Here is a 13332-nt window from a genome sequence, read left to right on the forward strand (position 1 = left end):
TATTTGCATCAATGACCAACACAGTCTGAGGGTGTGCTGGGGGCAGCCTGCAAGTATCTCCATACTTTCAGCGCCAACGTAATATGCCCACGGCTAACGCGTGTGTATCTGGAAGCTGGGAGGAAACTCATGGGGTCACAGGAATAATATACAAACTCTTTACAGACAGCGGCAGGAATTGAGTCCAGCTCTCTGATACTGTAAAGTGTTATGCTAACATCTTCCTCCCATATGGGGGTGGCTGGAAACTGGACTACACTGTCTGAGGGTGGTGGTGGAGCAAGTCTCCTATCAGCCAGTCCCACGGCACTGAAAAAGAATCTAGACAAGCATTTGAATCACTGAGGCAGTGAATTTGAGGTGGTGAGGGTGAAGACTGTGCGTGTGTGGGGGGGGGATGAATGAGGCTGGGGCGTATGTGGGAGGAGCGATGAAGGTTCCGTTGGTGAGGGTGGGGGTTGAGAGGATGAGATGTGAGGTGTGGGAGGGGTAAGGACGTAGGGTGAGTGGGTGAAGATGGGGAGTGAGAGGGAGGGGGTGAGAATGGAGAGTGAGGGTGGGAAGTGAACGTAGGGGTGAGAGTGGAGTGCAGAGAGGGTGGAGAGTGAGGATATGGAGTGAAGGTGGGAAGAATGACCCCTGTGCCTGTGCTCACCCGCTGGATCAGCTCTCCCACCATGCCTGTCCAGGAGCCGTTGGGTTCTGGTGCCCCATACAGACCGTCTTCCACCAACTTGATGCGGAAGTTGAACTTGAGGATGTCTCCCAGCTCCTTCAGCATGTCCACGCAGAACCCCTCGTAACGCTCTTCCTCCTGCAGCTCCTGGAAATTCTGCTTCCTCATCACATATGGGTTCTCCTGGGGAGAGACCGGAGTCAGAATACGCAGGGCTGGGACAGAAACTAACATAGGGCACGCTCCTTGGGTTGCGCACAGCACGCAAACATTAGGTACGCACACATTGCACACACCTTACGACCACATACAATGCAAACACTTTGGGTATGCGCACAGCACACACCTCAGGACCATGTAGAGTGCAGACATCTCGGGTATGCGTACAGCACACACACCTCAGCCCTGCACACGGCGTGCTCACTGTGTTCACACACACAGGGCATGCATCTCAGGTCCACACACAGCACACACACCTCACGTGTGTTGCCTACACACTTCAGGCCCACTTAGAGAGCACAAGCCTCAGATCTGGATAAACAGGCAGGACAGAGAAAGGAGAGTCAGTGGATAACGTTTACTTTGATCTTCAGTGCAGCGCATGAGTCTGCTAAACGAGATAAGAGTCCATGGTATTACAAGAAAGATACTATCCTGGATAGAAGCTTGGCTGACTGGCAGGAAGCAAAGAGAGGGAATAAAGGGAGCCTTTTCTGGTTGACTGCCAGTGACTAGTGGTGTACCACATAGGTCAGTTTTGGGCCCACTTCTTTTGCTATTATATGTCAATGATCTGTGATGGAATTGGTGGTTTTGTGGCCAGTTTGCAGTTGATAGAGTAGGTGGAGGAGCAGGTCATGTTGAGGAAGCAGGGAGCCTGCAGAAGGACAGACAGATTAGGAGAACAGGCAACAAAGTGGCAAATGAAATATAGTGTAGGGAAGTGTATGGTCATGCACTTTGGTAGAACGAATAAAGGTGTAGGCTACTATCTAAATAGGGAGAAAATTCAAAACTCGGAAATGCAAAGGGACTAGGGAGTCCTTGAGCAGGATTCCCTAACGATTAACTTGCAGGTTGGATCAGTGGTAAGGAAGGCAAATGCGATGTTGTTATTCCTTTCAAGAGGACCAGAAATATAAAAACAGGGATGTCATGCTGAGACTTTATAAGGCAATGATCAGGCCAATCTTCGAGTACTGTGAGTAGTGTGGGCCCCTTATCTAAGAAAGGATGTGTTGCATTGGAGTGGATCCAGAAGAGGTTCACAAGAATGATCCCAGGTATGAAAGGGTTAAGGAGTGTAGGAGGCTCTGGGCCTGTACTCGCTGGAGTTTAGAAGAATGAGGGAGGATCTCATTGAAACCTATTGAAAATTGAAAGGCCGAGATAGAGCGGATGTGGGGCGGATGTTTCCTGCAGTGAACGAATCTAGGACTTGCGAGCACAGCCTCAGAATAGAAGAACATCCCTTTAGAACAGAGATGAAGAGGAATTTCTTTAGACTGAGGGTGGTGAATCTGCAGAATTCATTGGGTATACTTAAAGCGGTGGTTGATAGGTTCTTGATAAATCAGGATATCAATGGTTACGGGGAGAAGGCAGGAGAATGGGATTGAGAGGAAAATAAACCAGCCACAATGGAATGGTGGAGCAGACTCAATCAACTGAATAGCCTAATTCTGCTCCTATGTCTATGGTCTGCATTAAGCTTGCACATCTCAGGTCCACATATAATGCACATAGCTCACGTCCATGCACAGCATTGGCACCTCAGGTCCGGATCCACATAGAACGCATGTTATCTCAGGTCTGTGCAAAGTACACACACTGTGCTATGTTCACTTACGCAACACATATCCCTCAGGTCTGCATACAGCTCGCATACCTTGGGTCTGCACACAGTGCACACACCTTGAGTCTGCACACAGCACACATCTCAGGTTGGCGCACAGCACACACACCGTGTTCACTTATATAGTGCATGGCTCTTTGGTCCGTAAACAACACAACACACCATGTTTACTCACACTCAGAGTCCCATACCCTGTGTCGGAAGAGAGTGAGAGAGAGAGAGAGAGCAGGACCGGTCACTGGGACTATTGGGAAAGGGGGTGAGAATGGGTGAGAGCTTTAGGGAAGGGTTGAGGGGTTATGTGGACAGTATTAGAGCGTGTGTGAGGGAAGTGAATGAGGAAGGGCGAAAGGGTATGGTAGAGGGGGCAGGAGGAGGAGGGAAAGGAGGGTCAGTGATGATCGGGTGATGGGTGAGGGAGGGCCAAGTGGAGTAGGAGGGGAAGTTTGTTGATGATACTAAGAAAGGTGGAGGCGCAGATAGTGTTGAGGAAGCAATGAGGCTTCAGAAGAAATGAAAGTGTTGACTATTTCCTAAATAGGGATAAAATTCAAAAATCTGAGGTGCAAAAGGGTCTTGGGAGTCCACATGAAGGATAACCTAAAGGTTAGCTTGTCGGTTGAGTCTGTGGTGAGAAAGGCAAATGCGATATTAGCATTCATTTCAAGAGGACTGGAATATAAAAGCAACGATGCTCAGGCTTTATAAAGCACTGCTGAGGCCTCATTGGAGTACAGTATTGTAAACAGTTTTAGGCCCCTTATCTAGCAAAGGATGTGCTGACATTGGAGAGGATTCAGAGGGAGTTCACAAGAATGATTCCGGGAACAATTGTATGAGGATCGTTTGATGTTCTGGTCCTTTACTTGCTGGAATATTGAAGAATGAGGGGGAAATCTCATTGAAACCTATTGAAGGTCTAGATAGAGTGGATATGGAAAGGATGTTTCCTTACCAGGGGAGTCTAGGGCCAGAGGGCACAGCCTCAGGATAGAAGGATGTTTATTTAGAGGTGAGGAGAAATTTTTTCAGCCAGAAACTGGTTAATCTGTGGAATTCATTGCCACAGTCAGCCATGAGGGCCAGGTCATTGGCTATATTTAACACAGAGGTTGATAGGATCTTGCTTAATCAGGGTTACAGGGAGTCAGCAGGAGAATGGGGTTTTAAGGAAAATAAGTCCTTAAATGGTGAAATGGTGGAGCAGCTTTGACATGCCGAATAGCCTAATTCTGCTCCTATCTCTTATAGTTTTATGGGATGGGACTGCAATTAGGTTAGTAGTGGGTAAGGGAGGAATGGGGATTGGGAGGGGTTGGGCTGTGATGGGGTAGTATTGGGTGAAGGAGGGGGATTGGGGTGGTATTGGGTAAGGGAGCAGGATGGGGAGGGGATAGGGTGATATTGGGTGTGGGTGGTATTGGTTTCAGGAGGGCATGGAGGAAATATTGGGTAAGGGAAAGAATGGGGTATGATGGGGATTGTATTGGGTGGGGGGCAGGGTTGGGGAGTGGGAGGGGTTGGAGATGTGAAGGGTGCTGTAGGGGTGCCCCCACTCCTTACCAGGATGGTGGTGACGATCAGTGTTTTGTTCATGAGGGTCTCAGACATGTTGATGTCTAGGAAGGTGGCATCCATGGTAAGTCCCCGGCTCGAGTGCCAACTGCCAATCTGCAGGAAGAGGACACGCTGTCAGCGAATGCTCCCGAAATTCCCCCTCGGCAGCCCCACCCACCTTCATCTTCATGTGCACTGGGGGGGGGGGACCTTAGGGAGGTGAAAGAATCAAGATCTTCACGGGAGGGGGAGGTCAGAACTTTACAGGAGAGTTGTGGAGAGTTGGGATCTCTGGGGGAAGGGGAAGAGCTGGTTCCTTCAGGGGAGGTGGAGTCAGGAATGTCAGGAGAGGGATGGGAACCAGAGCCTTCAAGGGATGCGGGAGTGTCGGTATTTCAGAGGAGGGACGAGGGAGTTGCCACCTTCAGGAGAGGAGTGGAAAGTTGGTACCTTCAGGAGAGGATGGAAGAGTGGGTATCTTCAGAGGAGAGAGAGATTTGGTACCTGGGGAAGGGTAGTTGGCAATTTCAATTGCCCTCACTCAGCCAGGCCCAGGATTCTGGACCCAACTCTTTGATCTGGATCTCCTTTCGATCCAGGTGCTTGTTGGCGCTATTTATTTTGTTCCATCTCTCAATGCCCCCGGAAAGATTGGGATGGGCCGCGTCCTTCATCTGCTGCAGGTCATGCAGGGTGAGCTGGGATTTGGTCCCAGTATCATTAAGGGAACAGTGGCATGCTTGTGAGTCAGGGTGGTGCATTACAGCAGGGGAGCATGCAGTTGGTGGGGTCCCCCTGTGCCTGCTGCCCTTGTCCTGCATGGAGGAAGAGGTCACAGAGTTGGGAGGAGCTGTGGGTGGGAATGTTTAGAAGGGCTGGGGGAAGTGCCAACTGAGCACTGTCTGTGACAGTTCCAAGCTTCTCAAGAGTTGCTGGAGCCACAATCTCCTGGGCAAGTGGGGAGTGTTTCACCACACTGTGACATGTAGATGAGGGAAGGGCCTTGGGGTGTTAGGAGGGGCGTCATTCTCCAGAGGATTCCCAGCCTCTGACCTGCTCCTGGTGCCACAATGCTCATGTGGCTGCTCTGGCTGAGGCGTCTCCCCTGCCTCCCCTCCCTGAAATGCTGATGGTGGGACACTGGGTGCTGGAATGCCACTGATTGGCGAGGAAAGACAGGCAGACGCTCTTGTTCAAGTCAACTGGAAGGCAAATGTGACTTAGGCATAAATTTTGAGAGCACTAGAATACAAAAGCAAGGATGTAATGTTGAGGATTCATAAGGCATAGGTCAGACCACGATAGGGTATTGTGAGAAGATTTGGGCCTCATATCTAAGAAAGATTTTGCTGTCATTGAAGAGGGTGCAGAGCAGCCTTGAGGATTGACAGGGTTAATGTATGAGGAGCATTTGATGTCTCTGGTCCTGTACTTGCTGGAGTTCAGAAGGATGAGGGCATCTCATTGAAACCTACCAAATATTGAAAGGCCTAAACAGATATATCCAATAATGGGAGATTCTTAGGCTACAGGCTCAGAATAAAAGGACATCCTTTTAGAACAGAGATGAGGAGGAATTTCTCTAGCCAGAGGGTAGTAAATCTGTGGAATTCATTGCCACAGACAGTCGTGGAGGCCATGTCATTGGGTATATATAAAGTGAAGGTTGATAGGTTCTCGATTAAGAGCGTCAAAGGTTACAGGGAGGCACAAAAATGAATCTGAGGGAAAAAATAAACCGGCCAAGATTCAACGGCAGAGAAGACTCTGTGGGTCAAATGGCCTAATTCTGCTCCTACTGTATGTCTCCTGGCGAATAAGAACGTCACTTGCTTGTCTACACACCCAGTGTCTAACGGCAGGGTGTTCACATTAGACCCTACAAAACAATGCACCCTCTCCTTGGTGGCAGGGAAGCTCCCATACTGTACGGACCGTGATCCCCCACCACGCACACACACCTGTTTGTGACCGTTCTTTCCCTGTTCGAGGATCCTCAATGTGTAGTTCATCCGCTGGCCCTTACTGTTAAACTCCACCCGACCAGTTAGACCGTCGTACTCCACCTGAACACAGCAGAGCCAGGCACAGGGTGGGGACCCGAGAGGGAGGGAGCATGGGGGGAGGAGGAGGGAGGGGTAGGGAGGGAGGGAGAGGGGGGGAAGAGAGAGAGGGAGAGAGAGAGAGAGAGATATGCAGGGAGAGAGAGATAGAGACAAAAGATGGGAGAGAAGGAAAGAGTGAGATATCCGGATGTGGGAAGAACAGAGTTGTGGAGGGGGGAAGGAGGAGAAGCATGGGGGAATGAGATGGAAGAAAAGAGGGAAGGAGTGAGAGAGTGGGAAAATGGGGCAGAGAGAGAATAGAGGAGGGACAGGATCATGGGGGAGTGAGAGAGAAGGGAGAGGGGAAGATGGGGAAGAGAGAAAATATGAGGGAGGGAAGAGGAGAGTAGTAGAGTAGAATGGGGAGAGGAGGGAAAAAAAGCGAGAAATGGAGAGGGAGAAGTGGTTCGATGAAAGCATGGGAAGAGTGGGAGGGAGGGATGAATAGTCAAAGGGACAAGCAGAGAGAGTGGGAGAGATGGGGGGAGGAGGAAGTGAAGAAGAGAGGGAGTGAGAGAGAATGATAAGGAGGAGGTACGGGAGAAGGGTTTGGAGAAGGAGGGAGAAATAAAAAGAGTACAGTGAATACAAAATGAAAATCGAGGTGATGTACAATGAAGTGTTCCTAAAGGAGGTAATAGCAGGAGCGCAGTTTGTGCTTCGATTAGTGACAGACCTGAACCTTCTCCCAAATCCTTCTCTGACTGTGCCACCACCCAGTGCAACCATCGGACACCAGAATAATTACGGACAATCTTCCTAAGGGGAACAGCTCGTCAGGGAGATACCTTCCGGGACACCCCCAACAGGGAATATCTCACCAGTGAATAACTCACTGGAGAATAACCATCGGATACCAGAATGATCAGAGGCATTCCTTCTACTGGGGAATTACTCATCAAGGAGCTACACTTTGGGTCATGTTCCTCAGGAATATCTCCCCTGGGAACTCTCCAGGGATATCTCTAGAGAATACCTCTCTGGGGAATACCTCACCAAGGAATATTTTTCCATGATACTTCTCACCTGGGAATATCTCAGTTGGGCCAAGTTCACATAGACACAGTTCTGCAATAAATAACTCTCTGGGGAATAACTCATTGGGAAATCACTCACTAAGGAATATCTCTCTGGGGAATAATGTATTGGAAAATAACTCTCCAGAACACTGGTCACCTGGGAGTGGTTGGATTTGATCTCAATGAATGTGTCCAGGCCAATAGCACCTGTGGGAGAGTTTTGGGAAGAGTGATCATAACTTGTTTATAGGTAGCTATGAGTGGTCTGTAAATTAAGCCCGGTAGGCCAGTTTCAATATCAGTAAACAAGATCTGGCAGAAATTGACTGGGAGCAGTTACTTGCAGGTGGGTCTATGTCGGATGTGTGGGAGGCATTCAAAGCAGGCATTTCCAATGAAGGAGAGCAAGTCAAATTAAAAAGCTGCAGAAACTGCAAACTTAGCCAGCTCCATCATGGGCACTAGTCCCCTCAGCGTTGAGGGTATCCGTCAAAAGGAAATGTCTCAAAAAGGCATTCTGATTCAAATCAAAGGAACTCTGGATGTCAGGACACACCGGGGGTTGATAAAGAAAGTAGAGTTCCAGCCACAGTCTTTACCTCCAGGGTAGGGGAGTGAACTGTATCGGATCGTGAAAGTGGCAAGTTCGAACGCGGCTGATAGATCACATGGTGCTCACACATGGGAGACCCTCTCTTTCTGCACGGGCTTTCAAGTGTTCACATTCTGCACCTGCACTGCAAGTTGCCCAGTGTGTACCATTACTAACATGACTCAGTAAAGATCATACTGATCCAGTGTCATTCTTGTTCTGTGCGTGCATTACAATTGGCCACAAAGATCAAAACAAGATTAGCCTCTCTATTGCAAGCATCTAATCCATCTTGGGCTGCAGCTATGGCAAAACTGAACCCTGGAACCTGGAACCTGGCTGCAATGGAAAAAAATCTTCCTGGGCAACATCGAACTCCTACCAATATTAATACCAGCAGCAAAGCTGGAGGAAGCAGTGAAACTCAAGATGCTCCATATGCACTTGGGAAAACTTGGGTAGAAGTACATAGAAACGTAGAAAACCTACAGCACAATACAGGCCCTTTGGCCCACAATGCTGTGCCGAACAGGTACCTACTTAGAAATTACCTTGGGTTACCCATAGCCCTCTATTTTTCTAAGCTTCATGTACCTATCCAAGAGACTCTTAAAAGACCCTATCATATCCGCCTCCACCACCGTCTCCAGCAGCCCATTCCACGCACTCAACACTCTGCGTAAAAAACTTACCCGGCATCTCTTTCTGTGCATACTTCAAAGCACCTTAAAACTGTGCCCTCTCATGTTAGCCATTTCAGCCCTGGGAAAAAGCCTCTGACTATTCACACAATCAATGCCTCTCATCATCTTATACACCTCTGTCAGGTCACCTCTCATCCTCTGTTGCTCCAAGGAGAAAAGGTCAAGTTCACGCAACCTATTTTCATAAGGCATGTTCCCCAATCCAGGCAACATCCTTGTACATCTCCCCTGTACCCTTTCTTTAGTTTTTACATCCTTCCTGTAGTGAGGTGACCAGAAATGAGCACAGTATTCCAAGTAGGGTCTGACCAGGGTCCTATAAAGCTGTAACATTACCTCTCGACTCTTGAACTCAATCCCACAGTTGATGAAGACCAATACACCGTATGCCTTCTTAACCATAGAGTCAATCTGTGTAGCAGCTTTGAATGTCCTATGGACTCGGACCCCAAGATCCCTCTGATCCTCCCCACTGCCAAGAGTCTTACCATTAATACTATATTTTGCATCATATTTGACCTACCATAGTGAACCACCTCACACTTATCTGGGTTGAACTCATCTGCCACTTCTCAGCCCAGTTTTGCATCCTATCGATGTCCCACTGTAACCTCTGACAGCCCTCCACACTATTCACAATACTTCCAAACTTTGTGTCATCAGCAAATTTACTAACTCATCCCTCCACTTCCTCATCCTGGTCATTTACAAAAATCACGAAGAGAAAGGGGTTAGATCCCTGAGGCACCCCACTGGTGACCAACCTCCATGCAGAATATGACCCGTCTACAACCACTCTTTGCCTTCTGTGAGCAAGCCAATTCTGGATCCACAAGGCAAGGTCCCCTTGGAGGATCATACTTTCAGGCTCTGCACCTACAGAACGAATCTAAACTGACAGACGCATTTGAGGCTTTGAACAATGTTTGGGGGATGCGGGACAATGTCTTTACGCCACGTATTAGGTTCTCACAGCTGTGGCAAACCCCCAATGAAAATGCAGATGATTTCATCACAAGACTGACTCTAAGAGTGCAAGAATGAAAGTACAAAGATATTCCCCACCGAGCAAATTTGAATAAGAGATGCTTATCCAAGTATTGATTGTTAGATTCATGACAGCCTCCTGTCAAAAAGCACAATTTGGCCTGGGACAAAGCATACTCCACAGCTCGCCACCAGGAGGCAGTCAAGAGAGGCCTTACGCAGATTCAGCAACCCCATCACCACTGATTCAGGAAGTAACGGAGCAAGAGCCCCTCCTGAAAACATCAATGTTTGCCAGCGGATACTGACGCACAGCCAACAGTCAACATCGCATAAGTCTCCAGAGAGATGCTATTGCTGTCGTGAAAGTCATACTCAATGTTCCAATGCAAACATCAAAAGAGAGTCTGCTGGTTCTGTCAGAGGTAGGGTACCTTGAGGAGGTGTGTATGCTTTCCCAAGCAATACGCCTTGGGAAAACACCAGATTTGACCATCAACTCCATGTAAGGAGGCAGCCAGGGTGAAGAAGTGGACACTATTTTCCAAACCCATTACAGTACACGGATCACCAAAACCAGCCACTTAACATGATTACACTCACAGTGGGCAACCAGCCCGTGAGATCTGAGCTGGATGTGGGGTCAGCCGTTACTTCGGTAAGCGAATGACCCTAATGCCAGATTCCAAATTACGGCTCCTGAATTTCTGCAGCTACACTGGAATTAGCATGCACATGCGTGGAGTCTTTACAGTGGAAGTGCTTCACAAGAGGGACATGTTTCACTTACCCGTGCATGTGGTCAGAGGAGGCCAACTGCCTAACTAGCAGGGCAGAAATTGGATTAAAAAGATGCCAAGGCTACTGTCCTGCTTCAGCTGTATTTGGGGGAATCCCACATTGAGTTCTCTATTAGAAAAGCACCAGCCGGCTTTCTAAGCTGACCCTTGGGGTCGATACTCTGGTTTGATGGCTAAGTTCAAGTTTAAGAAGAATCGCCAGCCGAAGTTTTACAAGGCCCACCCAGTGCCGTATATGGTGGGCTCAAAGGTAGAAGAACTTGATAGATTTGAGAGAGCTGATGTGATAGAGCTAATGCAGTACTCAAGAGTGCGTGCTGATCATTTGATTTTGTTGTTCAGTCGTTGAGTCCGACTCTTTGTGACCCCATGCACACCAAGCCTTCTTATTGGAAACTGCCTCTCTAAAATCCCCCAAGGTCATGCACATTATCTGAGTAATATTATCTATCCATCGTAGCCTTTATCATCTTCTCCTTCTTTTACCTTCTGTTTTACCTTAACATAAGAGCCTTCTCCAAGGAATCCTGTCTTCTCATGATGTGGCCAAAATATTTGAGCTTCTGTCTCATAATCAAGCCTCCTAGTGATCATACCCATCCTCAAATCTGATGCGTCAGTTCGCTTCTGCATTGATTACAAATTAGCTGGAAACTTCGCGAAAGAACTGAATATATAGCCACACCACAGATTGAGGACTTGCATATAAAGCTGTCTAGAGGCAAACAGTTCTCAACGCTAGAGCCTACCATCAGGTCACTCAGGACAAAGACTCTCGGGAGGTTACAGCAATCAACACACACAGAGGCTTGTTTTTGGGGTGCCATTTGGGGTGAGTTTGTCCCCAAGTATATTCCATTGCCTTATTGATAACTTAAAGATATGCCCCAAGTCTGTGCCTACCTTGATGATAGTTTAGTAACTGAGATATCAGAGGCCCATCACCTTATGACAATGGACAGAGAACTTTCCCAGTTAGAGGAAGCCAGCTTTACTTCAGGAATTGAATTGACTTGATTTCTTACATCCTTCACATACTTTAAACCTCCACCCCCCCGAAGTTTACTCCCAAAGCCTTCCCCGTGACTGGGTACAGCTGCAAAGCAACAGAGGTTTGAGATCAAAGTTTTCCTTCTCCTAGATGAGCTGCCAACCATGGCTAACAAGCTCCATCTGGTACATTATGATCCAGGAAAACCTAGTGCTGAAATGTGATGCTTCACCAAATGGGGTTGGGGCTTCCACATCCAATGCCTTGTGGAACAGGAATGCCTTTTGCTTTTCCTTCAAGGACAATGTCTCAGGTGGAGACAAGTTATTCACAGCTAGGCTGAGAAGCCGGTATCAAGCATTTCCAATTGTATCTATTGGGCATCCATTTGAATTCCATACAGATCATAAGCCTCTACTAGGCATAATGGGGTAAACACGAGGTGTCCAACAGATGTCATCGTACAGACTGCAATGATAGGCATTGACCTTATCCTCTTACTCTTATACAGTGAGGTACACCCCTGGAAAAGAAAAGGTGGTGGTGGACACCTTAACAGATTTCCAATAGTAGGGGACACTACATCTGGCATACCACCATTCAAAGTTGTCCACTTGTTAGAAAGGCTCGAGAACTCTTGGTTTCTTGTTATTCCAAATAAAGGACGAAATAGTAGAATCAATTTGATCGAAAAATTTTTTAGTTAGAAAGGTAGGTATATTTTGAAAAATATATAAAAATCTAGGTAAAATCATCATTTTCACGGCATGAATACGACCTATTAAGGAAAGCGTAAGAGGATTCCATCTAGAAAATAATTGTTTCATGGAGTCCAATAAAGGAACTACATTAGCTTTATAAAGATCCTTATTTTTTTTGTAATGATAATACCCAAATATTTAAAAGAATTCACAATTCTAAATGAAATATCCTTATATATAAAAACAGAAAGATTTAAAGGGAACAATTCACTTTTATTTAAATTAAGTTTATATCCTGAAAATTTTCTAAAATCATTTAATAATTCCAAAAGATTAGGAATAGATTCTTCAGGATTCGCAATATAAACCAAAAGATCATCTGCATAAAGAGATATCTTATGTATGGTCCCATTTATAGAATACCATGAACGTTTTTAGCTTTACGAATTGTTATAGCCAAAGGCTCCAGTGCGAGATTAAATAATAAAGGACTTAATGAACACCCTTGTTGAGTACCTCGTGAAAGTGAAAAAAAGGGAGACCTAAGATTATTAGTAATAACGGTAGCGATAAGGTTCTTATAGATCATTTGAATCCACTTATTAAAATTATTACCAAAGCCAAATTTCTCTAATACATTAAACAGATAAGTTCACTCAACTCTATCAAATGCCTTTTCTGCATCCAGAGAAATAACACATTGGGGTGTTTTGGATAATGGTGAATGTATAGTATTCATCAATCTCCGAACATTAGAAAAAGAATAACGGCCTCTAATAAAGCCTGTTTGATCCACAGAGGTAATTTTAGATAAAATGTTTTCCAAACGGTTAGCCATTATCTTGGAAAGAATTTTAGCATCCACATTTTATAGCGAAATAGGTCTATAAGATGAGCATTCAGTAGGATCTTAGTCTTTCTTAAGGATTAAAGAAACAGAAGCTTCATAAAAAGAAGGGGGTAAGTTACTGTCCAGTCCTGTATTTCAAAATTTGCTATTTAAACCTTCAATTACTGATCCTATTTTTCATTTATGGAGAAATAACAGTTCTTTTGCAGATTTATTTAGTGATGGTCGATTGATGTCTTTTGAAGAGTTAGTTAGCAAATATTGTCTCTCTCATACACATTTCTTGCAATATTTTCAGGTTAGACATTTTTTACAAAAAAATGTTTCTACGTTTCCATATATGGAAGAATCTGATTTGTTGGACACTATTTTGAATATGAGTCCCTTAGTGAGAGGCTCCATTGGTAGAACTTATGATTTATTTTTACTACAAAAAGATAACCTCTCACTAAAGATTAAACAAGATTGGGGGAGAGAGAACTTAATATGACCTTT

At 46.1% G+C, this 13332-nt stretch overlaps 1 protein-coding gene across 5 annotated transcripts in view; it reads right to left on the minus strand.

Moving 5' to 3' along the window:
- The window catches only part of LOC140201724 (glutamate receptor ionotropic, kainate 5-like), a 152312-nt gene that overhangs the window by 24211 nt on the left and 114769 nt on the right, over positions 1-13332 (minus strand). For all 5 annotated transcript variants that reach the window (XM_072266303.1, XM_072266302.1, XM_072266301.1 and 2 more), the window contains 3 exons: positions 6050-6154; positions 4095-4202; positions 656-859 (listed from right to left, as the gene is read on the minus strand). In XM_072266303.1, coding sequence (XP_072122404.1) covers positions 656-859; positions 4095-4202; positions 6050-6154 — 417 coding nt within the window. The remainder of the gene's footprint in view (positions 1-655; positions 860-4094; positions 4203-6049; positions 6155-13332) is intronic.

This window comes from Mobula birostris, chromosome 8 (assembly GCF_030028105.1).
Source record: "Mobula birostris isolate sMobBir1 chromosome 8, sMobBir1.hap1, whole genome shotgun sequence".
NCBI classification, from domain to species: Eukaryota; Metazoa; Chordata; class Chondrichthyes; order Myliobatiformes; family Myliobatidae; genus Mobula; species Mobula birostris.